The sequence below is a fragment of the Mus pahari genome, chromosome 4 (genome assembly GCF_900095145.1).
Source record: "Mus pahari chromosome 4, PAHARI_EIJ_v1.1, whole genome shotgun sequence".
Taxonomy (NCBI): Eukaryota; Metazoa; Chordata; class Mammalia; order Rodentia; family Muridae; genus Mus; species Mus pahari.
Window position 1 is genome coordinate 70,619,348 of NC_034593.1, and position 18,963 is coordinate 70,638,310.

General features: G+C 42.3%; 1 protein-coding gene across 7 annotated transcripts in view; it reads right to left on the bottom strand.

The window, feature by feature from the left end:
- Rxfp1 (relaxin family peptide receptor 1) overlaps positions 1-18,963 on the bottom strand; it is a 94,220-nt gene that overhangs the window by 15,322 nt on the left and 59,935 nt on the right. For all 7 annotated transcript variants that reach the window (XM_029538142.1, XM_029538145.1, XM_029538143.1 and 4 more), the window contains 8 exons: positions 13,265-13,336; positions 11,845-11,916; positions 11,686-11,757; positions 10,573-10,647; positions 7,104-7,175; positions 4,782-4,853; positions 3,555-3,626; positions 836-907 (listed from right to left, as the gene is read on the bottom strand). In XM_029538142.1, the coding sequence (XP_029394002.1) occupies positions 836-907; positions 3,555-3,626; positions 4,782-4,853; positions 7,104-7,175; positions 10,573-10,647; positions 11,686-11,757; positions 11,845-11,916; positions 13,265-13,336 (579 nt within the window). The remainder of the gene's footprint in view (positions 1-835; positions 908-3,554; positions 3,627-4,781; positions 4,854-7,103; positions 7,176-10,572; positions 10,648-11,685; positions 11,758-11,844; positions 11,917-13,264; positions 13,337-18,963) is intronic.

The following is an 18,963-nucleotide window of genomic DNA, read 5'->3' on the forward strand; positions in this document are numbered from 1 at the left end:
GCCTCTGCCTCCCGAGTGCTGGGATTAAAGGCATGCGCCACCACGCCCGGCTTTCCAATACCTTTTAAGTCATACTTTTTTTCTAATAAAGTGCTATTTTACTGTAGAGTAGTTAGATAAGATGAACTGGGGCATATCTTTTAAAGGCAATTAGAAATTAACAGAGCTTTTGGTGTGTGTGTGTGTGTGTGTGTGTGTGTTGTGGGAGTCATTATTTACATAGTCCAGAAAATTTTGTTTTAGGGTAATCTTTGTTGTTGTCTTGACACACTTGGGAAGAGGGAATCTCAGTTGTGGAAACTGCCTCCATTGTTTTGACTAGTGGGTGTATCTGTGGTGCATTTTCTTGATTAATGATTGATGTCGGAGAGCCCCCAAGCCACTAAACAGCATTCCTCCACGGTTCAAGCCTTGAGTTCCTGCTTTGGCTTTTCTCAATGATGGATTGTAACCTATAGGCCAAATAAACCCTTGTCTTCCCAAGTTTATTTTGGTCAGAGTTTTACTACAGCAATGTTCTATTACAGCAAGCTAGAAGAGATACCTATAGTAAATCTTAACTACCCAGAATTAATGGAGCAATGAATATGCCCCATACATTCAGAGAACATAAATGCATAATTCAGTATCTTACTCTTGGTGCCACAGAGAGATGTAGAGTTCATTATCATCTAATTTTTAGTTTATTGACACATTATATAGGAGCAATCCTATATGTCTATAGTCTATCAAGGGCTTGTATATTTTTGTGGAGCTTGAAATGAAACATAATTAAAAGATACAAGAGCATCTATGCTATTAGTATTGAAGTAAAACTGTATGTGCATATACTTACAGAGACTTGAGTTTGGCAAGATAATCAAATTGGTTTACTTCAATTTTCTGGATTGGGTTATAAGAAATATTCCTGAGTTAAAAAAAATACATCCATAAGTCATTCCTAAAAATTGTTTGGGGAAAGAGAATATATTTGTTGATTTTGAATGAATTTGAGACATTTACTAAAAATATATATTGTACTTAAAGTATATTGAAAATTTAAATGTAAGCCCTGAGACCATAGGGGAAGACCTCCATGAAACTGGTCTGGCAGTGATTTCCTTTGGATGTGATTTCCAAAACACAAACAGTAAAAGCAACAAGAGCCAAAGAGGACCACACCAACCCCAAAAGCTTCTTCACACCCCGAAAGGAGGCGACTACAGCATAGAAAAATGATTTGCAAGGCACTCTCTTCATTTTTCTCTCCCTTCCTCTACTTCTCTGCTTTGTTCTGCACACTGTGGTAAACATGCACCCCACCACTGAGCCACATCCCTACCCCCACAGAGCATCCATTGAGGATGGATTAATATCTAAAAAGATATAGGGAACTAAAAAAGACAAATAATCTGATAAAGAAATAGACAAAGAACATGAGTAGATATTTCCTAAAAGAACACACACAAATGGCCAAAAGATATATAAAGCAACCTCAGAATCAGTATTCATCAGAAAAAATACTAATTCATTTATTAGATACAGAGTATAGCTGAGGATGACATTGTATGTCACTAGATTTGGCCTTGACTTTTGAACTTCTTAACCTCAAGAACAGGGAGCCACATAAAATTCTATTGGTTATAAATTAGGCAGGCTGTTGTATTTTGTTATAGTAGTAGAAAATGAACTAGATCAACAGCAATAAAGGGAAAGATATTCCTGTTCATGGCATTGGAAAACTCAGTCCATATTAAGGTTTACAAATTTATATAAGACATCAAAGGAGCCCAAATAGCAAAAGCAGTATTAGAAAAAAGAACAGCGTTAGGGTTCCCACAGCAATCTACAGCTGTATAGACCAAAGGGATCAGCTATAGAGCCCAGGGACAACCTCACTCAGGCATAATCAGATAACTTTTGACATAGGTGTCAAAGGCATTCAACCAGGGAAGACCATTTTTTTTTTTTTTTTAAAAAGCAAACAGTGTAGGGAAAATTGGATAACCTTGTGCAAAAGAATAGAATTAGAGCCTTACGGGATCACGTACCTAAGCTTACTCCTAAAGGATGTACCTAAAGGTAAAGCTATCGAAATAGAAGAGAATTTCATTGAGTGGATTTGACAGTGTCTTAGATGTGAAACTGAAAGTTTAGACAAGAAAGTAAAAGATAGAAAAGTGGCAGTGTATTAAAATTAAGGAAATGTCACTCATGACAGAGGGGAAAACACATGTGAGTTCTCTGTAGGACATAGGACTGTCTGTAGGAAACACAGGATACATAAAGAATTAAAACTCAACAACTGCGAAAGGAGATCACATAAAAATGAACGAAGCCACTTGAGTAGATTTCCCCTCAGAAGACAGGTAAGTGAATAAACATGTGGAAAAAGTACTCAACACCACTATTTGCAGAGCAGTGAAAATCAGATCCTCAAGGACTCTCAGTTAAGATGACTGTGAGCCAAAGAAATGAAAACAACAGGTGTTGGAAGATGGTGGAAACTGGAGCCCTGTGCATCGAGAGAGATGGACAATGGCATGGCTCAGATGGAAAACAGTGCAACAGAGCAAAACTAGAAATACCATGTGGCCCAGTCACCTAATTTCTGGGGATGTGCAGGTGGTCTCTGGCTTAGGATTTTTTCACTTTACAAAAGTAAAGTGTATATTGTAAAGCAATATACCTCTAATGGAAGCCGTGCTTTAAGGGTGGTTGCATGGTTTAGTGGTAGAGTGCTTGCCTAATATGCACTATTCATCCCCGAATACAGTATTACTGTCTTGATACAGTACTATTGAGAAAGGGAGGTATAAAGGGACAAGTAAAAAGGAGAGTTCCTCTAAGATCTTTTCTTGGGCTGCAGCTCCCAGACAGCCATAGAAATTCAAGAGTATAAAGCAGATACTCTATGGTACACTGGTTCCCAATTTACAGTGGTGGAGACAGCATTAATATTAAATGAGCTTTAAAGAGAATAGTTCTGATTTATGGTGCCTTCACTAGGTATACTTAAGGTTGCTGAGAGTTAAGAAGGAGCATAGAACCCAAATAAATGAAGGTAGACATCCAGACATGAACGGGCACATGTGCTCATAACAGCATTATTCAAACTAGCCAAAAGGTGGAAGCAATCCAAGTGCCCACGCTGGAGGATGACTGTGCCCACGCTGGAGGATGACTGCACACAGTGTATGAGGTTTCATTATCCAGCCTTAAAAGCAAAGAGAATTCTGACACATCCTACAATATTGGTATACCTTGTTGGTGTGGTAAGAGAAACAAGCCCATCACAAAATAGCAACTATGGACATAGAGCAAGAAGGATGATGGTTGCCAGGACTGGGGCTGGATGGATGTGGAGTTCGTGCTTGATGGTTATGAGGTTTCAGATTTGTACTAAGTTAAAAAAAAATCTATGGAGGTGGATGTAGGTGAGAGTTGAACAGGAATGTGGAAGATCTTGATGTAATCCAGTGATACAGAAACAGATGGATAACCCAAATGCTATGCATAGTTTACCGCAATTGAAAAATGAGATAAAGAAATGAAGAGGTAAGTTAATGTCTTACAATTGCGACAGCTCCTTCAGATCCTTAAATATGTTCGGTGGAAGATTTTCAATCTTATTACTTCCTAAATCCCTGGGGAGACAATTGCAAACATGTCATATTGTTTTTTGAGGACTTCATTCATTGGTAGAAGAGTCATTTGAAAACCATTTACAACTTTCCAACAGTGCCTTTGGTTAAATACCAAGGGAAGAGCTATCTCCCTGGTGTGGGGTTGAACTCACAGCCTTGATCCTTCTCAATGTGTGTCCTACTACTGAGCTCCGCCTCCACATCCATGAAGTCAGGAGGCTTTAGAAGAGGCAGTAAAATAAAACGTGTTCTATCCTGAGCCAGGGATGGTAGTAAATACCCCTAATGCAAACATCTGGGAAGTAGAAGTAGGACGGTCAGAAGTCCAAAGGACATCCTCAACACTACAATGTACTCAAAGCCAGAATGGGTCTAAAGATCTTCTCTCTCCATTTTGTAAGTTCTATTCCATATTTCATCCTTTCTCTCCCCCCTTTCTCCTTTTCTGTTAGAGTAAGGACACAATTTGAAGCCCCGATTTTCCTTCTGTCTGGGTTTCTTACGGTTACCTCAAAACATGCAATTTGAGGTTCAAGCTTCTTTCAGAGAGATGCACAGGCTCATACTCTCCTGGGCGGGACATATGTGTGCAGAGGGGGCTGGGCGGGACATATATGTGCAGAGGGAGTGCCTAACATGATGTCACCTTGGAGCTATAAAGGGCTTTCAGCAGCATTGTCTGTGAAATGTGGGCACGAGAAGGGCTCTAGCTTCTTTTAAACAAGAAACGGTCTCAGTGAGCTTGAATTAGGAGACTGTGAGGTACAACAGGAAAAGTGACTTCTCCCACCCACCTCCAGTGGTCAAGCAGGAGGAAAAAACCTGAGGGAAAGTTAAAGCCAAGTATCCCGCCTCTTTGGAGCAATAAAACAGAACAGTGTAGGTTGCATTTTATTTATTAACCTTATCCTGGTTTTATTCTTTGTCCAAAGCTATATTTTCTTTATCTAACTTATCTCAAATATTTGTTTCATATTTTATTTTGTATTTACTTTTGTAAACTATCTGAAAAAAGCTATTGTTTTGTGATCCATGGGCACATACACTTTTTGGAAAAAGGAAATTAATATTTTTAAACATATCAACATTATATGTGTAACTAATATGAAGTAAAACTGGAAAAGAACATTCTAATTTATATTTAGTTAGACTTACAATTCATCTAGTTTCTGGAGGTGTGTAAATGCATGTTCATTTAAGTGATTGATTTTGTTTTTCCTCATTACCCTGAAAATTAAAAAAAAAATACATGTTAACATGTGGACATAATTATAATATGATTACTAAATGTAACTCTTGAAAGATAACATAAAAATCATGAATATAGAGTACATTCTCATATCAGGATATTTTGAATAGCATGATTGATTATCCGGTTTATTTATTTAGGAAATACAGTCTCAACTATGCAGTTCTGTCTGGCCTCAAACTCACAATCTTTCTGCGTCAGCCTCTTGAGTGCTACAACTACAGGTGTGTGCCACCATGCCTAGCTTCAGTCTGAGTTCATTCTTAAATTTCTCAAATCTTTTAATAGGAATGATATGAAAATGTAATTCAAATCTGTGTTTAGAAACAGAGAAAGACCGCTTCAGAACAAAAATGGAGAGTCTTGAAGCACAGGCATTTCAGAGGAGGCATTGCCTCCTCAGTCTGCAAGGTGTATCCATCTAACAAAATGCTCCATGCACCGCAGACCCCTGACTTGCTAGTGCTTGGAGTTAGAATGAAGTCACCTACCGTTTTATTGCTGTGAACAGGCACCATGACTACGGCAACTCTTATGAGGACAACATTTAATTGGGGCTGGCTTACAGGTTCAGAGGTTCAGTTCATTATCATTAAAGCAGGAAGGAACATGGCGACATTCCGGCAGACATGGTGCAAGAGGGGCTGAGAGTTCTGCCTCTCTCTCTCTCTCTCTCTCTCTCTCTCTCTCTCTCTCTCTCTCTCTCTTAAGTTTTTGATTTTTTTGTTTTTAAGATTTATTTCAGATGAACCAGAAGAGGGCATCAGATCTCATTATGGGTGGTTGCAAGCCACCACGTGGTTGCTGGGATTTGAACTTAGGACTTTCAAAAGAGTAGCCAGTGCTCTTACCCACTGAGCCATCTTACCAGCTTGAGAGTTATGTCTCTTGTTCTGAAGGCAGCGAGGAGAAGACTAGCTTCCAGGCAGCTAGGATGGGGGTCTTAAAGTCCACACCCACAGTGACACACCTACTCCAAGGCCACAACTTCTCCAACAAGGCTGCACTTCCAAGTAGTGCTGCTCTCTGGGCCATTTTCAAACCATCACAAATGCCTTAATTAATATAAGAAGACCTAGCCTGAAAGGGGGAAGCATCATTTCCTTGGGGCCCAGGACTGTATAGAAGTAGAGAGATCTGGCAGAAGATTAAGCACACATGCATTATTTTTTCTCTGCTCCTTAGAAAGGAGGTGATGGGACAAGCTGCCTGAAGTCCTGCCACTATGAATTCTCTGTCATGATGAACTATAACCTGGAATTGTAAGCTAGAATAAACACTTTGTCCACTAAGTTGCTCTTTGTCAGGGTGCTTTATAACAGTAGAAATGAGAAATGGGCATCTATCTTCTTTCCTCGAGGTCTAATGTACTCTTTGCAGATATTTAAATACTATGTGTCATGTCTTCAAGTAGCCCTGTGCTAGCTCTACGTATTTAACTCAGTCCATCACTATAAAACATTGTCACCTTCTCCCAGTAACTCTGGACCTAAACCATAGGCACCTACTGGGAGAAACCCAAATGATTTTTTTTCTGTATAGAAGTTTAAAAGTCAATGCCAATACCAAATGGTCATTCCTGAGAACATACACATAAGTAAGACTATATAGACTGAGCACGTTATATTTATGAGTGGGTTATATATTTATATTTAACAAGTTCTATCTATCTATCTATCTATCTATCTATCTATCTATCTATCTATCTATCTATCTATCTATCTACATCTGGCTGGCTTGGGAATAACTATGTAGACCAGGCTTGTCTCAAACTCTTAGAGATATGCCTTTGCCTCTGGAGTGCAAGGATTAAAGGTATTGATTTGTTTTTCTTTTACTCTTGAGATTAGAATTACATCACTTCTCCCTTCCCTTTCCTTCCTCATACCCCTTCTTGCTTTTTTGCTTTTTTCCAAATCCATATTCTCTTATTTCACTGACTGTTTCATATATATATATATATATATATATATATATATGTGTGTGTGTGTGTGTGTGTGTGTGTGTGTGTGTATTGTTTTTTTATATATATATATATATATATATATATATATATGTGTGTGTGTGTGTGTGTGTGTGTGTGTGTGTGTATTGTTTCATTATATATAGATATTTTCACTACCTATTTATCATCTATCTGTCTATTATCTACCTATCTACATTTCACATAAAGGATACATTTGGTTTGTAAGGAAAGTCAACATTACCTTAAAAGAGATAGTACTTACAAAACAGTTAAATTATTGCAGGAAATAAAAGTCAAATTCCTTAAATTATGGATACGGTTGCCTTCAAAGTCCCTAGAACATAAAAATGGAACACAAATTAAATTCATAGACAAAAATAAATTGGCTAGCAATAATTTGCTATCAAATAAAATATCGTTTCTTTTCATTCTGTTTACAACAATTTGTATAGCAGCTGAATATACATATATATCTATGCTGTATACATGTAGTATTATTGCCTGTCATCTGTGGCAATAGTAAAAATGATATGAGGTTTATCATATTCCCCTTTCTTTTCCTTCCTCTAATCTCTTCCATTTTTCTTTAGTTCCGGTCAAACTGCTGGCCTCTTTTTCTTTGATATTTACTGCTACACACACACACACACACACACACACACACACACGCATAAATATATAAATACAATATGCTGAATATATATATATATATATATATATATATATATATATATATATATATATATGTAAAATTTCAGAGCTGCCTACTTGCTATTGGATAACCAATTAGGTGCTCATCACCGGGAAGACTAAACCTCTGTCTCTTAGAGTCACGAGTTGTCTGTACTTCTCTTGGTGTGGGGCCCAGTGAGAGTTTCCCCTTTGACTTTAGCGTGTTTATTAGTGATATCATTGTTTGAGTGTTGTTTAGGTGGCCATAATGTTGTGGTACTGAGAGTATAGCTCCCTCTCTATTCTGGGAGACACTGTCCCGCAGTTGGCTCTTTTGTTTTGGCACTCTTTCTGTTCTTTTAGTGCCATGCGTGTGGAAGCTGTGTTGGGGCTGGGCACACCATAATCAGTTGTTTTCTGCATTTTGACAGTCGTGGTTTTTCTTTCTTTCTTTCTTTCTTTCTTTCTTTCTTTCTTTCTTTCTTTCTTTCTTTCTTTCTTTCTTTCTTTCTTTCTTTCTTTGTGATAGTCTCCCTAAGAGAATATTTATTTCCTGTCTCCCCAACTCAAGTGGTCCTAGAAAAGACGTCTATCAGCCTGACACTGCTGGGAACCATAGAATCTGTCCTTTCAGACAGGCATCCCTTGTTCTTCAAGCTGGGGAGCTGCCTAGACATTCCCCTGGAGTGCCTGTGCTGTGTGGAGCTGACATCACACACACACACACACACACACACACACACACACACACACACACACACACACGGAGTCTCTTCACGGCACCGGAAGTTGCCTTTTATTTCTTCCACTGCTGGAGACCAAGTGCAAGGCTTTGCCCTTAGACTGGTGCCCTACTACTGAGCTACATCCCCAGCTAGGTTGTTCTCACATTGCACCTCTCCTTTGACCCCAGCAGTAGGGGTATGGTAAGACTTTGCAGAGCACAGGATATCCTGCCCTGAACACTGCCCTTAGGTCTAAGGGCATCACATACTCAATCTTTGCCAGATGGCATGAAGTTACTCAGAAGCAGCAGTGACTCATGCAGGGTAAAAGTGTGGGAGAGCTACTAAAACCACCACGGGAAACTTGGAAAGCTCTAGAGAAAAGACAGTGTCAGCACCAAGGACACTGTCACCTTGCTTTGGGAACTACACTTTAGTAGACATTGAAAAAGTAAAATATATCTGAAAGATTGGGAAGATCAAGAATTAAGGGATCTAAACACCGAACACATTGGAGAAGGTATGTTTACACTTGGAGAGCAACATAAGAGGAGTATATTTGAAGTCAGGCTGTAGAGTGAACAGCAGACTGCCCTTCTGGAGGAAGAGTTGTTCATTCTATGAAAGCGGCTGCTAAATGCTAAGAGTGCTGTTTCCTTAGTCTGGCTCTCTGTTCCTTTTCTAATTGCTAATGGCTATTCATGAACCTACCACCTGGTGGCAGTGTTCTATGACAAATCAAAGTATACTCTATTAAAGTTGCCTGCGGCAGCTCCTCCTACCTGTAATCTCAGCAGTAGGGAGACTGGGACAGGAGGGTACCTGGAGAGTGAGTTTAAGGCCAGCCTGGGCTACATAATGAAATCTTGTTTAAATAAATAGCCTCGCCGGGCGGTGGTGGCACGTGCCTTTAATCCCAGCACTTGGGAGGCAGAGGCAGGCGGATTTCTGAGTTCGAGGCCAGCCTGGTCTACAGAGTGAGTTCCAGGACAGCCAGGGCTACAGAGAAACCCTGTCTTGAAAAAAAAAAAAAACCAAAACCAAACAAACAAACAAACAAAAAAACAAAAACAAAAACAAAAACAAAAAACCAAAAATAAAATAAAAAATAAATAAATAAAAAAAATAGCCTCAATTCACATTTTTCTTTTTGGGTGCTTAGGATTCAACCCAGGATCCTGTGCACTAAGTTACTCAGCCATCAAGCTGTCTCTGAGCTGCACAGTGCACACAACGTTGACTGCCCGTCGCTTCTGTCCGCACTGCTCGATTGTGTTTAGTTACTAAGCTTCTCATTATTCCCTGAGTTTATCACTCAGCATGTCTAGTTTGCTGTAAATTTGGATACCAAACAATCGACTTTTGAAAATTTCTTACAAAACAGGAGGTAAAGGGAGTTTTCTTGATTCCAGTAGGCAGTTTGTTGATTGAACTTTTAAATAGTAATTTTGGTCAATTCTTTAGAAAAACAAAAAACAGGACCTCACTCTGTACCCCAGGCTGACCTTGAGCTTCTAGTGATCCTTCTTCCCCAGCCTCTTGCTTTAGCCTCCTGAGATTACAGATGTGAGCCACCACACCAGGCCAAACCCATAACAGGCATATTTATTGGCTGACTGAACGCCAGCTTGTGGAATGATACTTACTACTATGCAAAGCCACGGTGTCAACACATTACACAGAACAAGTAAGGGACTTTCTCAAAACATCCCACAGCCCCCATTGTATCATGATTAGTGCCAATCGATAACATTCTCATCACTCAGAATTGAGGGATAAAATGAAACAATGTAGCTTTCTGCATCGACTTAATAGGTGTGATTGACAGAGGGAAGAGGAAGTGTGACACAGACCGTGTATCGTCCCCTCCGACTTCCTTCTTCCAGATTCCAAAATACTTTTCTCTTTCAGGCATTGCATTTTGGTGAAAGTCTAGAGAAGTTAGCCAATGAGGGTGTTTAATATAAAAATACAATAATAAAACAATGCAAAGAAACTTGATACACTAGTTTCCTGGCACAGAAGACCCTTGGTGTCCAATATGAGTTAGGCAAATTCAGAAAATGTAGTAGATAGATTAATAGATTGATAGATGGGTAGATAGATGGATAGGTGGATAGGTGGATGGATAGATAGATAGATAGTAGGTAGATAAGTATATGGTGGATGGGTAGATAGATGGATAGGTGGATAGATGAATAGGTGAATAGATAAGTATATAGATAGATAGATAGATACATAGATAGATAGACAGATAGACAGATAGGTGGATATATGGATGGACAGGTGGATAGACAGACAAACAGTCAGACAGGGCGAGGGAGATTGACTTACAGCCAGTGTAGGCGGGGCATGTGTTGACAGAGGGGTTTGTCAGGCAAACGGGTGAGGGCATTATTCATCAGCACTCTAAAAAGGAAAGAAACCACGAAAAATCACGTTTTCTGTTTCTGTTTCTTTTGTGTCTCCAGGCAAACTTCGAGAACCCCATGCTACAAGTCTTTCCCACCACTTTTTCTGGGCACACCCTGCAGTACTGAAGTGCTTTGATAGTAAAACATTTTTACACACACATCGGTTCTCCCTCAGGGAACAGTAACATTAGTCTCTGAACAAAAGCCTGTGCCCATCCACAGCAGGCTGGGCGAATGAGGTGGTTTTTGTAGGAGGCTTGTCCTTTGCTGAAGTTGCTGTACAGGAGTGCTGGTGCTTAAGCACACACCAGTACAGTACAATGGTAGCCTGTGCTCAGGTCTGGTCACCAACCAGTCAGACCTATACATGGCCTTAGAGAATATGCTCAAGGTGGTATAGTGGAGAAAGCTTCTTTCAGGCTTTAATACTTATAAATTAACGCTACTATGCTTAAACTTTTGATGTTTTATTTCTGTCTCTTCAGTTGGAATACTTTAAAATTTTTATTACATCAATTTACTTATTTATTGGTGTGTGTGCGTGCGTGCGTGTGTGGTGTCTTGAACATGACTGATCCCCATGGATGCATGTGCTTGAATCCTTGGCCCATAGGGAGTGGCGCTATTAGGAGGTGTGGCCTTGATGGAGGACGTGTGTCACTATGGGGCTGGGTTTTGGTGTCTCAGAAGCTCAGGCCAGTTCTTCCACTGATGCCTGCTGCTCAAGATGGAGAACTCATAGCTCCTTCTCCAGCACCCACCTCCCCCTGCCTGCATCCCATCATGCTCCCTGCCATCGCCAGTCCCAGTGAAGTGGTGCCCTTTCTGAGACTTGCTGTGGTCATGGTGTCTCTACACAGCAACCCTAAGCAATACAGCGTGCTACAGTTTGTATGTAGAGTTGACAGCCTGCAGCAGTGGATCTTTCTAGCACGTAGGTCCTGGGACTGACCTCAGGCTGTCAGGCTCGGTGGCAATTGCCTTCTCTCCCTGAGCCATCTCACACCCCTGTTTGTTTTAACTGAGTACTTACAAGAGAATAAGAGAATTCAGTCCATAAAATGTGAGTGGGGAAATTCGACTGAGGTGATTGTCTTCAATTATCCTGTCAACAACAAGACAACAGAGTTATGTGGGTGTTTTCAGAACCTTAAAAACCAGTACAAGGAAACGCCACACAAATGAAACATACAGCCATTCCAGTCTGTGGAGATCTTCAAAAACTCCTGGCTTTAGGAAGGTTATTCTGTTATGACTGAGGTACCTGGAAAGGAGATGTAACAGCAGTGAGTTTATTCTTTTTGATGTTTTACAAGAAGGGAAGTAACTCCAGCAGTCGTCTCTCCTATACCACACTCACCACATATCACTTCCTGCCTTTGAACTTCTAAGGGCCCTTATCATTTATTATGTCATTTCTAGCTTTACATTTCCCACAGTTAGCTAATGAATTGGTCTACGTTGCAGTCATTCAAAGGCTTGTCCCCCAGGGGGCACTGTTGGGTGGGGGCTGAGGACCTTTAGGAAGTAGGACCCCGTGTGTCATTTGGGATGACCTTTTCCGTGTGTGTGTGTGTGTGTGTGTGTGTGTGTGTGTGTGTGTGTGGCTGAGGGCGGCGGCGGGGGNGGGCCAGGGCAGGGCGGGGCGAGGGTGATGGTGAGACTGAGGGTGAAGGAGTGGAGGTGGGGCGAGGGCGGGGGCGGGATGAAGGTGATGACAGGCTGAGGGGGCGGGACGGGGGTGATGGCAAGGGCAAGAGCAACTAGAATTCTTATGTGCTGTTGGTGGGAGATTAAAATGGTGAGGAAGAAGGAGTGTAGAAGATAGTGCTATAAAGGAATAAAGGAGAAACTAGAACTTGGGGAGTGAAGGGGTGGAGATGGGAGGGTAGGAGGAGTGGGGGGTGGGGATGGAGGTCAAGGTACAGGAGGGAGTGTGGGGAGGAGTAACTAACTCCAAAGGCCCTTTGGAAATCCATGTGGGAACATATCACTGTAGAAACTTTCTAAGGTGTAGACATACAAAGAATTTGAATGGAGTCATCATATGGTGGAGGATAACAATGCCCTAACGAGACATCATACACTACCATGTCCCCCGACCTCCACTCCCAGTACCAGGAATGAGTTACATTTGGGGGGGGGGACTTTGTCCAGAGAGGATCCATAGACATCACCAAACGGTAGAAGCTATTGGCAATGCTATTAGGTAGGTTCCACAATTGGACACTAAGACCCTCTGCTGAAGACACCACACTAATGGCATAGAACATGGGGAAAACTAGCTGTTGCTCAACTGGAAACTTCACCTGTCCTGGGTGTTTCCTATGAGTTTTTAAAATCTATTCCCACAACAGCCGGGAGTTGACACTATTAAAGGAAAGTAGAGGGAACCAGTGCCCAAGGCCACGCCCTTATTAGAGACATCATGGCTCAGCCTGAACACAGTGTGCCCCCAATCCCATGCTCCCAGGCCCCCTGCCACACTGTCCCTTCAGCACAACTTGCAGGTCCCCTGCCTCTCTCCTGAGCAGGAGAACTGGTTTGGACTGGAATGGATTAGCCTGACCGAATGCTTTTGGTACAGGAAGCCATTTAGCCCCCATACTTACAGTTTAGTGAGGCTGTACAGCCCTCTGAAGGCAGAGACGCTCACGGAGTGAATCCTATTGTTTTGCAGGCACCTGTGACCCAGCGTAGTCAAAAAGAAAACAGTACACTAGTGTCAGCTTCACAAGATAAAAGACCCTGGCACATATAATCGGAGGTGATACTGTGGAATAACTGGCCCAAACTGGTATTTTGTTGTTAAATTCTTGTGAGCTTGGGTCGGTGTTTATTTGCAAGTTGAAACTATAAATGGAAATAGTATCAAACTGCCCTCCAAGCCTGCATCTCTGCCCAGGCTAGCGCAGCTGTCAGGCTCCACCAGGGAGGGAGTTTTGTTGTGCCGTGGAGAACTCAGCTAACTGGGACATCTCCATCACAGCCTAGCCTAAGTCTCAGGGACCCAGCCTAAGTCTGTGGCCCGGTCACGTGGTAAGCAACACATCTTATTTACTGATACACAGGGAGACTTGAAGATGCAGTGTTGTGTTTTCACCTGTAGTGAGCGTTTAGTAAGCAGCAGATTGCACTGTCTGTGCGTGGAGTCAAGGTGTGCCTCTAGAAACTGGACAGAATGTTTTGCCCTTAGGCTCTTTGGATTGTTGTTTGGAGTGATTTGCAAAAAATTCAAAGGCTTATGTCTATAATCCGAGTACTTGGGACACCGAGGCAGGAGGACTTCTCTTAGTTCTAGGCCAGCTGGATCTTCAGAGTGAGACTTGTTTCAAAACACAATCAGGGGATGGAGAGATGGCTCAACAGTTGAGGGCATTAGCTGCTCTTCCAGAAAACTCAGGGTCCATTTCCAGCATCTACAATGTGGCTCACAACCGTCTGTAATTCCAGTTTCAGTGAATCCAAAGCCTTCTTTTGGTCTGCACAGGCACAAAGCTTGCACATGGTGCACAGATAGACATGCAGGTAAAGCACTCATAAACAAACCAACCAACAAACACCAAAAGGTTTTTGTGTATATAAATGCTATAGAACGGATACCGATGCCATCTAAATATATGGCCACAAGGGGGAGCTAGATATCAGGAAGAGTCTTTGGGCGTCCAAGGATTCAGGGAGTTGCCCTGAAAAGCTTTTCTTTCTTTCTTTCTTCTTCTTCTTTTTTTTTTTTAACTGAGAAATTCTGAAAAACAGATTGTCATTGGAGTTTTATTTTCAAACACGAAGTGAATCTTTTAAAAAGCTATCTGGCACTTTAGAATAGTTTATTTGTATGAAGTAACTAATTTATCTTTTGGGTTCTCTCTGGTTCCATCTATTATTTAAAAAAAAAACACACACACCAAGTTTATTACACAGTTTAAACTATCAGAAAGACAGACAAATCTCTGACGACATAAGGCAGGACCTTGGCCTCTTGAGGATTATACCTTTCTTTTTATTTTGCTATCAGAAGATAAAATTGACGAATTATGTCTGTCATGAGCACATGATGTCAGAAACATGGACAGACATATTTGTGTCTTTTCACCCCGTCAGAACATACTGAATAACAACACATTTGTAAGATTTTTTTTTGTTGTTGTTGACTGTAGTTTATAAAATAGTTCTGATAGCTCTTTACAGTAGTAGTTCTCAACCTGTGGGTCACACATTAGAAATTTATGTTACGAACTTGTAACAGTAGCAAAATTACAGTTATGAAGTAGCAATGAAATAACTTTAATTTTGGAAGTCACCACAACAGGAGGAACTGTAGTAAAGGCTTACAGCACCAAGAAGGTTGAGAACCACTGCTCTACAGCATAGCTCCGGCAATCACAGGTTTTTCTACTACCAATATTAACACTTAGGTAAACCCCCAACTCACAACACACACACACACACACACACACACACACACACACACACACACACACGCCGTTACAGGATTGTAAAAGAGGTAGGTTAAGGAGGCTGTAATTCATGAGGGCTTTACTGAAGGCAGAGACAGACCTGATAGAGATGGTTAGATGAAACATTAGGAAATACAGTTGGAGATTTGCTGAAGGCAGGCGCAGCGACAATGCTGAACGGCCGAGGTATAGGACCGAGGAGGCGAAACGCTAGATTTGGAAGGATGGATGGGCGGCAACCTGAATGAATCTTGTCACCTACTGGTGACTGTGCTGAGCTGATGTCCTTGGGACAGCTGGGAGTTCCCTGTGTGTGGGTCCCTTGGCCTAGCACAGGTGGTCAGACGACAGGTTTAGCTGAGGCTGTCTCACTCTCTGCTGGTCTGGTGCTTCAGGAAGTTCACCGGTCTAGGCTGTGGTCTGAATACACCACGCCCCCACAAATCCCCAAACAACTTAGATAAGGCGATAGATAGGTGGCGTTCTTTCACTTGCAGAAGTAAGTTGCTCATCAGTCAGTGTCTCACGGCTTGTGATGGGCAGGCAGTGGTGTGTATGCACACAGACCTGATAGGATTAGTTAGCTTCGTTCTCAGTGCTGTGACAAAACACCCGACAAGGAACAACTTAGCAGAGGGCGGGTTTAACCTGGCTTGCAGTTTGAGGGAATACAGCCCCTCAAGTCAGGGAAGGCAGGGTAGGAGAAGCAGGAGGTAGCTTGTCAGCTGTATCTTCAGTCAAGGAGAGCTGAGGCAGAACAGGAAACGGGCTACAAAATCCCAGCCATCCATTTCCTCCAGTGAAACGCCAGCTCCTCAAGCTCCATAACCTTCCACCACAGCGCCACCCGCTGGACACCAATTGTTTAAGCGCTTGAGCCTAAGGAGTTCAATTCCTATTCAGACCAGAACCCTGAGGCAGGGGAAGCCTGCCTCTGCTTCCGTACTCAAAATGGAACCAACTGCTGCCTTGTTTAAATGTCCCACTCAGGGCAAGGAACAGTGCAAGGACTTAAAGTCTTTCCCTTGGCAAGAGAAGGTATGGAGTTGGGAGCGCGGCCACGCTGTCTTCAATCCTATAGGCGGAGGTATCACCTGGGTGTTTGGAGGAGGAGAGGGGGTTGGAGCCCTCTATCCTCCAGTCCTGGTCAAGGGAGGTGATATAAATCCATTCAAAATCACTTTCTTCTAACCAGATGCCTTTCTGGACGGTGCTGATCGCAACCCTGTCTCGTGGTGTCTCTCAAGCTCTGGTGCCTTCCTGGAAATAGTGGATATTTCATTTCGAGCAACATGAGCAGATCGGAGTGCTGGTTGCTGCTGTCCTGGACTGACTGGCTGACCTCTCCTGGACTAAGGTCTTTTCCTGGAAGAGCTCCCACTGGTTCCGAGGAGTGGTTGGGCTCCGGTCCACTTTTTCTTAATTAAAAACTTTTCCTGGAAAGCGTTCCAACAATTCATGGCCACAACAATTTTCAGAGGCCACTCCCATGTCAGCATCCCCTTAGATAGGCCATTTGCTTGATTCTCTGCACTTTTCGACTCTCATATCAGAGGCTCACAGAGGGAAGAACCTAGATTAGCTGCTGGTGTGTCATCCACATTGTAACGAGGCCATCTAGAGTACACAGACAGCCCTCCAGGAGCCCACCTAGACTGGCATGAGCAGAAACACGGGTGTTTTGTTTGGGAGATGGTCTTTGCAAGCAGGAGGAGGTAGCTCATGGCAGATGCTTGATCATTGAGGGCTATGAGGTACCAGCACATCCTCTTAGAGGCCAATCTGATTGATGAATACTGTTGAATATATGTCCTGGCTGAACTCCTCACTATCCTACGTATGTGTCAATCAAGTCCACATTTTTCTGATGTGACTTTGGAAATAAAGTCTCAAACCCAGAGGACTGACAGAGTAAGAACATGCTACCCCTACCTGCTTTAGCATCGGCCTCAGCCCTCTTCAGGACCAGTCTGTTCCAGGCTGTGCAGTGTTGGTTACTGTAGTGTGTTTATACTAACTCCATCTATTTCTTTCTTTCTTTCTTTCTTTCTTTCTTTCTTTCTTTCTTTCTTTCTTTCTTTCTTTCTTTCTTTCTTTTTTTTTTTTTTTTGTTTTTGGAGACAGGGTTTCTCTGTGTAGCCCTGGCTGTCCTGGAACTCACTTTGTAGTTCCAGGCTGGCCTTGAACTCAGAAATCCGCCTGCCTCTGCCTCCCGAGTACTGGGATTAAAGGCGTGTGCACATCTGTATTAGTACACCAAAACGAAATCAAGATGTCCATAATCAGGGAGAAGCGCCAGGATGTTTTCTTGGTAGTATGTTTCAGGGGCAGAGCCTCTAAGTCCAAGAAGTCACTAATTATTTATGACTTAATCATAGAGTCGACTAAATCATACCGAGACCACCTTGGACATGGCGGATGTTGAGAATGCATTCACGAAGCTCACCTGGAGAGAGGCAAGCATGCCCGGTGCTGACCAGGGCGAGCTGAACTTGCTAACGTATGGGAAAATTCTGTGGTTGTTTGGATAGGAGTGTCCCCCAGAGGCTCACACTATTTGAATGTTTGTTCATTAGGGAGTGGCGACAGGGATTGAGAGGTGTGACCTTGTTGGAGGAAGGGTGTCACTGCGGGTAGGCTTTGTGGCTTTAGATGCTCAAGCCAGGCCCAGTGTCCCGTTCTTCCTGCTGCCTGTGGATGTGGAACTCTCCATTACTTATCCAGCACCACGTCTGCCATGCTTCCTGCCATCATGATAACGGACTGAATGTCTGAACAGTAAACCAGCCCAGCTTAAATGCTTTCCTTTATAAGAGTTGCCGTGGTCATGGTGTCTCTTCACAGCAATAGAATATCAACTAAGACAATAGAATATCTACTTCATGATTTAAACCTTTTGTTTTTTTTTTAAACTAGTGGTGCTGTTTAAAGCCAGAGTCTCGCACGTACTGAGCAAGTGTTCTTTCCCAGAGCTACGTCCCTTGCCCACTGTTTAATAATGATAGTGGATCTTGCTGAAGATCACCACATCTTTAAAAATTCTTCTAAAAGATTGATTTTCTTTTTAGTTACACATGGGGGGGGGGATGTTTGTGTTCACATGTGCATATGAGTGGGTCTCCCTAGAGGCTAAAGGTGTTGGATTACTTGAAGGTGGAGTGGCCAACTTGGATTGGGATCTGAACTCTGGTCTTCTGAAAGAACAATACTCATTCTTAATTTACACACCTCTAAGGTCCCTATTTTTTTTTCCTTTTGCACTTATTTATATGTGCACACACACACCCCATTCTGTGTATACACAGAAGTCAGAAGATAACCTTAGGGAGTCACCAACAGGTTTGGAGTCTGTACTGGGTAGTTTTATTCTACTAAATCATATATATATATATTTACTCTAGAGAACCCTGACCTGTTGGGGTTCATGAATCCCCTCACAAACTGCATGAATACTAACCTCAGTCAGACAGGGATAGTTTATTGTTTATTGAGCATACACCCTAGGACTGCTTGACCAGGGCCATGGTCTAGATTTGAAAACTGAACTGTGACCCTGAGTTAAGGTCCTAAAGGGCTTTTACAGCCTGAGATCTACAAGCATCTGTGCCGAGTTATTCTGCCAATCTGGGTTTAGGGTTAGGGGGACATCCTTAAGAACATGTCCTTTGTTGTACACTTATCCTGCTCCCACTGCTGGGGTATTTGACTGTGGCAGGGGACTTGCCATATCTAACATCCACGTCTTAACTTGCCAACCAGGATGTCAGTTATACACGTACATGTCTCTTTCTGCCAAGTAGTGTGGCCACACCCCCTGCCTTCAGGGAGGCTGTCCACGTGTTGCTAATAGTAAA